The sequence below is a fragment of the Cherax quadricarinatus genome, chromosome 10 (genome assembly GCF_038502225.1).
Source record: "Cherax quadricarinatus isolate ZL_2023a chromosome 10, ASM3850222v1, whole genome shotgun sequence".
NCBI lineage: Eukaryota > Metazoa > Arthropoda > Malacostraca > Decapoda > Parastacidae > Cherax > Cherax quadricarinatus.
Genome location: NC_091301.1, coordinates 30253745 through 30266635, shown reverse-complemented (window position 1 = coordinate 30266635; position 12891 = coordinate 30253745). Strand labels below are relative to the sequence as shown.

The 12891-nt window shown below is 40.1% G+C and overlaps 1 protein-coding gene across 1 annotated transcript in view; it reads left to right on the top strand.

Annotated features, from left to right (window-relative positions):
* The first annotated feature begins 2447 nt into the window (after positions 1-2447).
* Had1 (beta Hydroxy acid dehydrogenase 1) overlaps positions 2448-12891 on the top strand; it is a 153999-nt gene continuing 143555 nt past the window's right edge. Inside the window, exon 1 of the mRNA XM_070083746.1 lies at positions 2448-2606. Coding sequence (XP_069939847.1) covers positions 2572-2606 — 35 coding nt within the window. The 5' untranslated portion in view covers positions 2448-2571. The remainder of the gene's footprint in view (positions 2607-12891) is intronic.

The following is a 12891-nucleotide window of genomic DNA, read 5'->3' as shown; positions in this document are numbered from 1 at the left end:
TTTCCCCAATAGCCTCTGAAAGCCTTGTTGAAGTCCATATACACAATATCATATTCAATACCATTATCTACCTCCTCAAATATCTTAGTGAAGAAAGTTAGTAAATTCGTAAGACAGGAACGCCCCTTTGTAAAACCTTACTGAGATTCATTAATCAATTTGTGCCTGTCAAGATGGCTATGAATTGCTTCGGCAATTATTGATTTCAAAAATTTATTTTTTTTTAGTTTTTGCCACCGAAGTTGCTAGTTTATTGTGCACACCATATCTATCCTGTGGACGGTAGCACAAGAGCATATGAATACACAAAAGGCCTAGGAACTTGGCCCCAAAAGGGGTAAGGTAAGATAAGATAAGATTTCGTGCGGATTTTCAACCCCGGAGGGTTAGCGACCCAGGATAACCCAAGGAAGTCAATGCGTCATCGAAGACTGTCTAACTTATTTCCATTGGGGTCCTCAATCTTGTCCCCCAGGATGCGACCCACACCAGTCGACTAACACCCAGGTACCCACTTGCTTCTGGGTTAACAGGACAACAGGTGTAAGGAAACACGTCGAAATGTTTCCACCCGCCGGGAATCGAACCCGGGCCCTCCGTGTGTGAAGCGGGAGCTTTAGCCACCAGGTCACCGGGCCACCTAGAGTGTACCTAGGTGTACATATGGATTTATATCTACATATCTACAGTTCACTTATCTGTTACAAGCAAATTTAGGAAATTTGCTTAGTATATCTGGTATCTTATTTTCATTAATAAGATGTCTTGACATGTCACATAGTTTATTATACTGTCTATCTCTGTATTCCTCAATAAGTGGGCGTGAGGGCGCGGGCGGGCGGGTGCAAGGGCGCGGCAGGTGGGTGTGCGGGCGGCAGGTCGGCACGAGGGCGGGGCGGGTGGGGGCATGGGTGGGGGTTGAGGGTGTGGTGGGGGCTGAGGGCGAGGTGGTCGAGGGTGAGGTGGTCGAGGGTGAGGTGGTCGAAGGTGAGGTGGTCGAGGGTGAGGTGGTCGAGGGTGAGGTGGTCGAGGGTGGGGGGTCGTGGGTGGGGGTCGTGGGTGGGGGTCGTCACAGGTGGGGTGACGTCACACTTGTTTAGACCTGTAGTAAGAGAAAGTACCATGCCCCATAGGAGGAGTTTATTTGAATGGGGTGAAAGTGGGAGGGGGAACCTCAAAAACTTGATCCGAGGAGATGGAGACCACAAGAAAATGAAATTCAAAAAAAAATTAAAAAAAAATCGGGAAAAAATTCGGGGCGTGGGGGCGATCCGGACGCCGCCGCAGAAGGCGCTGCAGAAGGCGCGGGCGGGCGCGAGGGCGCGGGCAGGCGGGCGCTAGGGCACGGCAGGTGGGCACGCGGGGCGCAAGTGGGGGGCGTGGGTGAGGTGGTCAAGGGTGAGGTGGTCGAGGGTGAGGTGGTCGAGGGTGAGGTGGTCGAGGGTGAGGTGGTCGAGGGTGGGGGGTCATGGGTGGGGGTCATGGGTGGGGGTCGTTGGTGGGGTCATGGGTGGGGGTCATGGGTGGGGGTCGTGGGTGGGGGTCGTGGGTGGGGGTCGTGGGTGGGGGTCGTGGGCGGGGGTCGTGGGTGGGGGTTGTGGGTGAGGTCATTAGCATAAAGGTGTGAGAAGGAGACCGCTCAGCCGCAGACATTTCGGAAGGAGACCGCTCAGCCGCAGCCCTTTCGGGAGGAGACTGCTCAGGAATACAGCGCTCAGCCGCAGCCCTTTCGGGAGGAGACTGCTCAGGAATACAGCGCTCAGCCGCAGCCCTTTCGGGAGGAGACTGCTCAGGAATACAGCGCTCAGCCGCAGAGACCGCTGAGCCGCCTTCGGCACTACTTATATATATATATATATATATATATATATATATATATATATATATATATATATATATATATATATATATATATATATATATATATATATATATACACACACAAAACAACCACTGTGAAAGAACAGAGAAATTCCAAGCGCTTTCGTGACTACTCACATTATCAAGGAACAATGAAAGTAATGCATCAAAGGAAGGCATATAAAGGGTCTAGCCCAAACCTCACTATCAGATCCCACGGGTCTTGCTTTGTTGTGGGATTTGATAGTGAGGTGTGGGCTAGATCCTTTAGATGCCTTCCTATGATGCATTACTTTCATTGTTCCTTCATAATGTGAGTAGTCACGAAAGCGCTTGGAATTTCTCTATTCTTTCACCGTGGTTGTTTTGTATATTCTGAAATCACTTGTTTACTGTGATCTTATTGTATATATATATATATATATATATATATATATATATATATATATATATATATATATATATATATATATATATATATATATATGAATGGTGTTAGAGGTTGTGGTGGTAACAATGAAGGGTGTTAGAGCTTGTGATGGCAACAATGAAGGGTGTTATAGCTTGTGGTGGTAACAATGAAGGGTGTTATAGCTTGTGGTGGTAACAATGCGCGGGGTGCCTGACCGCCGATATAATGCGTCAGTGTGCGTTTCACCTCACAGCTGGGAAGTGTAGCTGATCTCTCTGTCATCTCCAAGACTATCCAATATGCCTAGGGACGAGAAAATTGGAATTGTTGGCAGGTGAGTACCCTTCTAAGTTTCACCTCCATATATTCCGGTTTAGTAATGCATGTGTCATCGACGAGAAAGTGTGAAATTATTTAATTTATGCCGCCAGGATCCCTCGGGAGGTTCCTTGCAACCGGTGAGATCTTAATTCAGCCAGACCTACATGGAGTTCATTACCTTTGTAAATTGTGAGTTCATTACCTTTGTAAATTGTGAGTTCATTACCTTTGTAAATTGTGAGTTCATTACCTTTGTAAATTGTGAGTTCATTACCTTTGTAAATTGTGAGTTCATTACCTTTGTAAATTGTGAGTTCATTACCTTTGTAAATTGTGAGTTCATTACCTTTGTAAATTGTGAGTTCATTACCTTTGTAAATTGTGAGTTCATTACCTTTGTAAATTGTGAGTTCATTACCTTTGTAAATTGTGAGTTCATTACCTTTGTAAATTGTGAGTTCATTACCTTTGTAAATTGTGAGTTCATTACCTTTGTAAATTGTGAGTTCATTACCTTTGTAAATTGTGAGTTCATTACCTTTGTAAATTGTGAGTTCATTACCTCTGATTAGATTTTGCCACCGAAGTGGCTAGTTTATTGTGCACCCCATATCCATCCTGTGGACGGTAGCGCGAGAGCATATGGATACACAAAAGGCCTAGGAACTAGGCCCCAAAGGGTTAACAGGAATACATATGGATTTATATCTACATATCTATAGTTCACTTATCTATTACAAGCAAATTTAGGAAATTTGCTTAGTATATCTGGTATCTTATTTTCATTAATAAGATATCTTGACATGTCACATAGGTTATTATACTGTCTGTCTCTGTATTCCTCAATAAGTGGACAATTAAGCACATAGTGTTCAAGAGAGTGACCATATGCCTGATCACATAATTTACATTTAGTTTGATCATCATCTGTGTGTCTCCCAAACTGCCAGAAGTACTTGTAACCAAGCCTAAGCCTGGCCACTACAACATCAGTCGGTCTGTTCACATTGCAAGTTGCTCCATAAACATACTTATCTACGTTCATGTTATCATAGTGGGTTATAGATCTACTCAGGCTTCTAACTGCATTCCTATAACAATCATTTTCATTATTTACTTCTCTCCTAATATTATTCCTAATGCTAGACACAGTTATACCAAAGTTATATTCTACATTCTCCTTCTCGATACTCTTCTTGGCTAACATATCAACTTTATCATGAAGGAGTAATCCAATGTGTGATGGGATCCATAGCAATTGTACATTAATTCCTTTGTCCCTAATTTTTGAGTATCTATACCTGGCTTCCCCAATGAGCATGTTGTTGGAGTCATTATATGAGTCAAGAGCCTTCAGTGATGACATAGAATCAGTAATGATGATAGAGTCAAGCTCAGTGTCATAGGTTAGCTTTAGCGCCATTAGGATTGCAAACAATTCAGTTTGCAGTGTAGACGCCCAGTTGTTAATTCTTATGCCTAACTCAACAAATTTATTATCGTTCTTAACTAGGGAGGTGGCAACAAGAGCAGATGCAGCCCTGCCAGAAGACTCCTGTTTAGATCCATCAGTGTATATAACTTGTGATAACTTGTTACTACCAGCTAGGTGAGAAATTTCTTCTTGAGCAGTTGCTCTAACAAGAGATTTAAGGAAGGGATTACTAGCAATGAGCTTCTTGGGAGGGACTTGTAGGTATGTGATATTAAATGAACACATCTTCCATGGAGGGGTGAAATGCTCTTGTTGCCTACAGTGATACAGTTCATGTAGGTTATAAAACTTAATGCAATTGCACGTTTTCACAATCCATTTAGATCTGTGTGTATTTACCTCTAGACACTTGGTAAGATTCACTGTGACAGTGTCTGGTTCGTTTCTCAACATTCTAATACCGAGTACAGTGTTAATTTCAACAATCCTATCACTGATACTAGAAATACCAAGCTCCTTCCTCATGTTAAGAACTTTTGTAGATCTGGGACAGCCAAGAATAATCCTGAGAGCTTCATTTTGCATTAACTCCAAGGGTCGGAGAGAACTTTCTCTAGCTAATATCAACATGGGAGCAGCATAATCAATTAAGGACCTAACATAGGCTATGTACATCATTCTCACGATTCTCACATTTACACCATAGTTGGGATTGTAGCCAGCAACAGCTTTGAGAGCATTTAGCCTAGCTTTACATTTCTTGTTTAGTTGTGGTATAGTGGATTTGTTAAAGGGTACATCTACACCAAGATATCTGTAAGTTTTAACGTAGCTAATGATTTCACCCTGCAAATAGATGGGTGGGGGATGTCGTTTGCTTGTTAATATCTTAGTTTTAGAGGAAGATATTATGAGGCCTAGTCGATTACAAATTGCTTGAACTTCATTAAGAATGGTATTCATCTTCTTATGCCCTGTTGTATGGATCATGATATCATCAGCATAGCTTATAGCTATATGTTTAGGTGAGGCAGGTGGAGCATTTAGGAGAGCATTAATCAGAATATTAAATAGCATGGGACTAAGAACTCCTCCCTGCGGTGTACCTAAAGACATTTCTTTAGAATCACTTCTGAAGCCTTGGTAAAGGACAGAGGATACTCTATTTGACAGGTATCCTATTATCCAGCAGAGTAAGCTACCACCAATATTCATTTTGGCTAATTCATGTAGTATAACGGTTCTGTTCGCAATATCAAATGCAGATTTTAGATCAAGAAAAGTGGTAAAACTAGTAGAGGTGTGTGCAGTGAGAAAGGTGGAAATACAGTTCTGCACACTTTTACCTTTCATGAACCCATAGAGGTAGGGGGAAAGTTGATCTCTGATTCTGTAGTACAGTCTGTTAAGCATCATTCTTTCAAAAGTTTTACAAAGACAACTAGTTAAGGAGATCGGCCTAAATGTATCAGGCTGTTGGGGCTTAGGGATAGGCACAATGAGACTATTGGTCCAGGAAGTAGGAAGAACGCCCTCAATGTAACTGAGATTATACAGTGCCAACAAAGGGTTATCAGGCACGTGCCTTAGAGTTCTGAGAATATCATAGGTTATACCATCCTCTCCAGGAGCAATTGATCGACCTTTGGTTAATGCATTATCTAATTCATACTCGGTAAAGAGGCAATCACTCTCATCAATATTTTGGCTCATAAAATTAATCAGTTTCAACATTTCTTCAGAAGTACTCTCTAAATTTTTTCTAATATGAGATGGAAGGCTTTCGTGCCTGGATGTTTTGGACCAGTCATTTATGAGGTCATTTGCTTTTTCAAGAGGAAAGGGATGAGCAACATTGCCAGTCTTTTTCCTGGTTATTTTATTTATACCTTTCCAAGCCAAACTCAAAGGGGTGGACCTATTTAATCCACTAACAAACTGTTCCCATTCCTGTTGCCTAAGTTCTTCCTTTCTATTCCTTGCATTTGTTAGTGCAGCTTGGAACGTTCTGAGCAGGTCTGGGGTTCTACATTCACGGTATGCTTTACCAATCCTCCTAGCTGCATGTGTTAGATTGCGCAGCTGTGGATCATTATAGTATTTACATTGGTTTTTATTGTTATTTATAGTGGAGGGTTTTTGTTTCCTATTCCTGCCCACTTGATCTGTGAGAACACTCTCAATAGTGGTGTAATTCTTATACCATTCATCCAAGTGGTTAATAAAGTTGTCTCTGTGTTCTGGTTTGAGAATAAGTTTCCTCCTTCTGTATTTAGCTCCTTGATTGCTGGAGATGTGATCAAGATTGACAGTTGTTAGTCTTGGGAAGTGATCAGATAGAAGATCATCAACTATGACAGAGTCATGCATCGTATATGATGTATTAAATCCAAGACACAGATCTAGTATGCCACCATATATGTGAGTAGGCTCAGTAGTGCCCACAATTCGAACATTATCATGCTCATTTAGCAATCTCACTAGTTTAGTTCCATTGGTGTTTGTTATAGACCCACCAATATTCTTATGTCTGGCATTAAAATCTCCAAGAATGATGGTAGGTTCACTATTGATGCGATCTGGTAAAGCATCAGGCCGAAGCTGGTTCGCTGGGGCATAGAGATTAAAAATGTTTATGGAAAAATCGCCTGCATATACTTTGACACCATGATACTGCATGTTAACTCGACTCTGCAAGGAAAGGAGTGAATGTGGCAAGCTCTTTCTGACATACATCACACAACAGTTGGTTGACCTTTGGTTATAAGCTGCATATCCAGGCAAGTTTGGTGGAGGTGCTCCATCTTTCAATCTACATTCCTGCAAACAGATGACATCAATATTCTTGGTTGCACTAATATGATGTAAGTCAGGCAACCGCTTCCTGATGGAAGCAATGTTCCATGAAAAGATTTGTAATGTATCCATTGTAGTGAGTTATTACAATCTCTTGCTCATAAGATGGTAAAACTATTATGCTTTGACTACAGTGTGCAGATACTTAAGAGCAAATAGCATAGTTTGTACGTCTTTATCTTCAGGACCTTTATTTTTAAGCATTTTTCGGCATTTTGGCAGCCAGTGATAAGGCAATTTTTGAAGGCAAGAGTTATGGGCTTCTTTCTCACAAATTGCTGGAAGCTGAACGGAGATTGCTGCACTTTTGACATCATCACCATGCTCAAGAGCATCATCCTGATTACATATATTTATTAAACTTGTCAGGATCTGTTCAAGATGCTCAATTTTTTTCTGGAAAGTTGTTATAATATGAGGAAGGTCAGGCGAATCCAATGCCTCTCCGGAGGATGGCACTTCTGGGTTAGTGCTTTCTTTAACACCTATCACCTTAACAGGTACCATGGTTACATTAGTGTTCTCTGTTTCATCATTCATTGCAGGTAGGTCCTGTGCATCTGACTCATCTCCAATTTCCAGGGAGGTTACCTGTGTGGTGTCCGTCTGACTGTTGTAGTTGTGTGTATTGGGAGAAATGACAAACTCATCCCCATATTCAGGTGTAGCCATAGGTATGTAACTTGCTCAGCTATCAAAACTTTGGAGTCCAGTCCCTGGACCAATTATGTACCTCTGTAATCTTTTGACTACCGCCCACAGGATGGGTATGGGGTGCATAATAAACATATTAAACTAACTAACTAGGCCTGTACCTTATATATGTACTTGTAGAAATAAAGTATTATTTATTTATTATAATATTTATGGTCTTAGCGCGCCTTGTGACTATGCCTTCAGGGTTTGTTATGATCGTTGTTTAAGTATTATTGCAACTATTTAACGTAGATAATTGGCATACTTGCATAGGACAAATAACATAAGTATATACATAACTGGTGTAGGTAACCAGGACACAGTAATATACTCATACTGCTCAATTAGTTGATGTTCATCTTCGCTAAACACATTTTTAAAGCCACCTTAATTGGTGACAATTTAACTTTAAATTTCTCAATAACACTATTAGGCGTCGTCAATAGCCACTTAAAATAATACACAAATTTTGCTATATCTTAATATAAACGCAGTAGACGAAACATGTATCATAGCCACCACCTAGCTTACTGAGAATTTAACCAATAATTTCTCAGACAGTAAGTGGCGTCACTAAGTCGCTCACAAAATCTGATTTCCTTCTTATCATTTACTACAGAACTGTGCACACAACACCTATTTCCACCAGTCACCACCTGGCTTTAAGAAATTTTAACTTATAATATCTCGAAACCAGTAGGTGGTATCACTAAGGTTCTCATACACAGTAATATAGCCATTCTCATCATTTGATACCCAAATCAATCAAAAAGAAAGCCACCACCTTCCCTGTGTTATTGACCAAATTGAAAGTCATGTATAAAAATTCATATTCTCTAAAATACGAATTAGGCCCAGCTTGATGCTGTTGAAAGGCTTTTTATCGAAGGAAATGGAGCTACCCCATCTTTGGATCAATCCTGATTACCTTATATCCCAGGCTGCTGTACGGCCCTTACAGGTGTAATGCTTCACCATGAATATAAAAGATATGTTTTGGTATGTATAATAGATTTGTTTTGGTCATTTCTTGATCCAAGACAGGTTAGGTGTGTCGCCCGAGCGGCAAGTTTATACTGTACCCTCAGTTCATCCTGTGAGCAGCACCACCGAAATCAAGCTTATAGAGGCCACAGTGGGTCTTTATCAGAGTCCCCACTGGGCATATATTAAAATTACTTTGTATAGATAATGTACACAAAGCAATATCGAAATATAGTGTAAACAAATAAATACCTTGTCATTGGGATGCAGTCACATTAAAAGTTAGTTCAATAATCTTGTCGACGCAAAATGTGAATTTCAGCAATGAAGTTTGCCAAATCTTGTAGGGTTTACTCGGAGGTGTCGCTGAAAGGCTGAATGCTAAAATTTAAAATGCTTAAAGTTGCAATTTCCAAAAAATTGAAAGCAATACGTAAGGTGGAAGCCCTGTTATTAATTCCAATACACCTCTATTACAGTACCATCAGGCTGATTTACAATACTTCCCACCCACCGTCAAGGTTAAGGCAGCCATCAGCATAGTTGGTCCGTGTGATACTTTTTGTTTGCAGGTCTTATGTGTTCTAGACTAAAGAGCATTGAGCTTAGAAAGGACTCGAAGCTGAGGATTAAGCATGATTTGTTTCTTGGGAGTTATGTGTCAGGGTGGCGGGAAATGCTGTTGTGTCCTAGCGCGATATAGCTCATATATTCCGAACCTTTTTGGTGTGTGGCTGCTATTTAAATCTATTTTAATTCACTTTTCCCATGAAATATATTCTCAAGATGCAACATTGTTTTGATCGCCACACAGTAACTTCTTCATTATCATGACAATGACATTGATTTCACGGTATCCCCGATATCCCAACCCCAGCCACCTGTACTTCAATCCACGCAAGAGGCCTTTTAGCTGCCTCAAAACCCAGAAGATGCAAAGAGCTGCAGTTGAGCTCACAAGAATCCTTAGTGCTCTAATTGAGCCCTCCCAAGAGCTTCATGAGCTGGAGATTAACACCCTCGACATATCTATTAGTTGGAACTTAACCCAGTCAAACTGTAAATATTTAATAATGCACACTTAGAAAATCAAAAGAGCATGAGATACATGGTAATGCTGAGAGCTAAGATGCGGCACTTCATGTATGCATGTTTCAAGGACTAACTGACCTGATACACGTCAAATATCATATTTAAAATTAATAAAAATAATTATAATGACACAATCCCATAACGCATTGAACCTTCTGAGTAAAATATCAGCATTGGAAGATCAGAAGAGGCATTCTCGAGGTATTGCATAAAAAAAAAATCAAAACTGAAAATAACACTTACACAGTTCAGCATCATTATGATTCCTGCTCTGTGTAGGTTAAACCAACGTTGAAAGTTTGAATCCAGTGAGAAGTATACCAAAATTATCGTATGGAAAACAGTATCACATTGTGATCTATATAACTGGTAAATTGGAGCCAGCACATCTCGGTAACAACAAGCCTTCTTCAGAATTGATGCACCTGATCTAGAAGATTGAAAGCAATTATATGAAACTTTTTTAATTTATCACGCTGATACTTTTTAACTGAAGAAAATAAATTTGAGGAAGAAAAAAGCGAAAACTACTGTAAGTAGCTTTTTTTTAGGGAGATACTTTATAATAATCCTTTGTTGCTGTCAGCTAGTGAGTCTGGTTTTGTGTTGATCTGTGTGAGATAACTTATGCCCTGACACATTTCATTCTCAGTGCTGTTGTATCGTATTTAGTGTAAGATTTGGATTGGTTTTGGGCTGGTTTCTGTGCTATTACTTGACTGCTGCTTCATGGTGACTTCAAATTTTCATTACTGATATATCTTACCTAAAGGTGTGGAAAATTAAATTTACCTGGGTGTATCTCATTAGATACATGTAAATGGTAACAAAGATAATTATTATTTATCAAAGTTACAGAGACAAGTAGGAATTTTTAGGACACCTAGGTTGCAAAAAATGTCCCCCTTCGATACCTACCATCTATCTCTCCACAAATTGCTCTAGACCTATATTAATTGCAAATGAAATGTACATCACCAGGAATTCTGGTAAAATTTAATAGAAATTTGTGGACTGTATATTAAAATTAATAAATGATTACATATACACCTTTATATAACAGAAGGAGAATTTATAATCATAACACTCGCCAATTAGTCTGGAGATGATAATACTGGCCAGAATTGCAAACATAATGTAGATAGCTTATCTGAGGTTCCTGGAGCTACCCTGTCCATCGGCTTAATGCTCAAATTATGCAGGAATGCACATCCAACAATTTCGGCTCCTATATGAGAGGTTTTAAGCCCAATATAACCCCTAAAGTGATGGAAATTATACACCTTACATTAACGTGTTTGTAACACGTTAAAAAAACAATGGTGTCTCCCCCTGCTCGTCAGCGCAGGCGCAGAGCTTCCCTGTCAATTCTCTTATTTAAAATGCACTCAGTGGAACAATAGTAACGTGTTAATCAGGTTTATTTACACAGCATAAATTTTGGGAAATTATTTTCCACACAAGGTTTCGATACTTAATAGGCTTTGTAGATGGCAGTTTAAAAAAATGAGAGTATCCTACTTACCTTTCTGAAGCACTGAAGGATTGGCATATCAGCACTAGGCTCATACCTTTTTTCTTTATTCCACATAATGCTCCTGGTAGTCTGGAACCAAAATAGCAGAAATTTTTCAAGTTGAGCTTTTTTTATTTTTTTCAGTTTTGATACGTCACAAATGCCTTCCTATGTCACAGACCGGGCCGTGGGGGCGTTGACCCCCGGAACTCTCTCCAGGTAAACTCCAGGTAAACTATCCCTATATTCTGAAGATTACAGTTTGAGAGGTTCTTCACTCTCTAACACCTCCATTTACTAGTTTTCATGCGTCAAAAAAATCTTCATCTTTCACGGGGATCTGTGGAAATTCCAACCTGTGAAAGATTCCACTAAGAACATATAAATCAGGTCTGACCTACCATTTCAGCCCTGGTATAGGACCCCTGCACTACAGGTAGAATTACTTTAATTTGTAGTAAAGAATACGTTTAAGTATAGTTATCCACAGTGAAAACATTCTCAACCTGAAACCCATTCTCTGCCGATGACATGACTTATGTCATCTCCCACCCAAATCTTGCCACCCTCAACACCATTGTTAACGAGGGGCTACTCAAAATATATACTTGGATGACAGCCAATAAGCTTACACAAAACACTGACAAAACCTATATTATGTTTGGTAACAGCAGGTGTTGCACAACTTAACATTAAGATCGACATCAGTCTTATTGCCAGACATAATGAGGGCAAATTCCTAGGCCTGCACATCAACAGCAACCTGAATTTCAGCACCCATGTCCAACACATAACAAAAAAGTATCCAAAACAGTTGGGATCCTCTCCAAGATATGTTACTACGTGCCACAATCTGCCCTTCTCACACTATACCATTCATTTATCCCTACCTCACCTATGCTATTTGTGCTTGGGGATCAACTGCAGCAACACACCTAAAGCCAATAATAACCTAACAAAAAGCTGCAATAATAATGATCACACAATACAATCCCAAGCAACACCCCCCCCCTCTTCATAGATCTAAACTTACTCACTGTTCAGAACATCTACACTTACTACTGTGCAACCTACATTTATAGAACCTTAAATTCCAATATTAACCCTGACCTAAAACACTTTCTTGATAGTTGTGACAGGACCCACAGGCATAACACCAGACACAAACATCTCTATGACATTCCCTGTGTTCGACTAAACCTTTACAAAAATTCAGTGTACATAAAAGGGCCTAATATCTGGAACACCCTACCTGAAAACTCTAGAACTGCAGACACATTCATCGCTTTCAAAATTACCGTTAGAAAATTAGAAAACATCTTCGTGACACCATCAGCTAACTACATGAAAACCGTCTATTCTCTTGTATCATACACACACAAAAAACAACCTAGACCTCCCCTCGATATCTGTGATTCCCCACAATTCGCACTTACACTCGCCCAATTAACTATAAACAGAAATACGTAATACCACTACAGTGGAACCTTGACTTATGAGTGTCCCAACTTACTATTTTTTTTGAGATAGGAGCCGTCCCTGGGTCGATTTTTTGCTCTGAGTTACGAGCCAACATTCGAGTTATGAGCCAGTTTCCCCGTCCCTCTTCCCCCTCAACCCAAAACCTGGATTTCTTGCTTTAATTCAATGGAAATCATTCTCTTTTTCTTCTCAGCAATAATAATAATAACATATTAGTCAAGTCATTCAGTAAGTCAG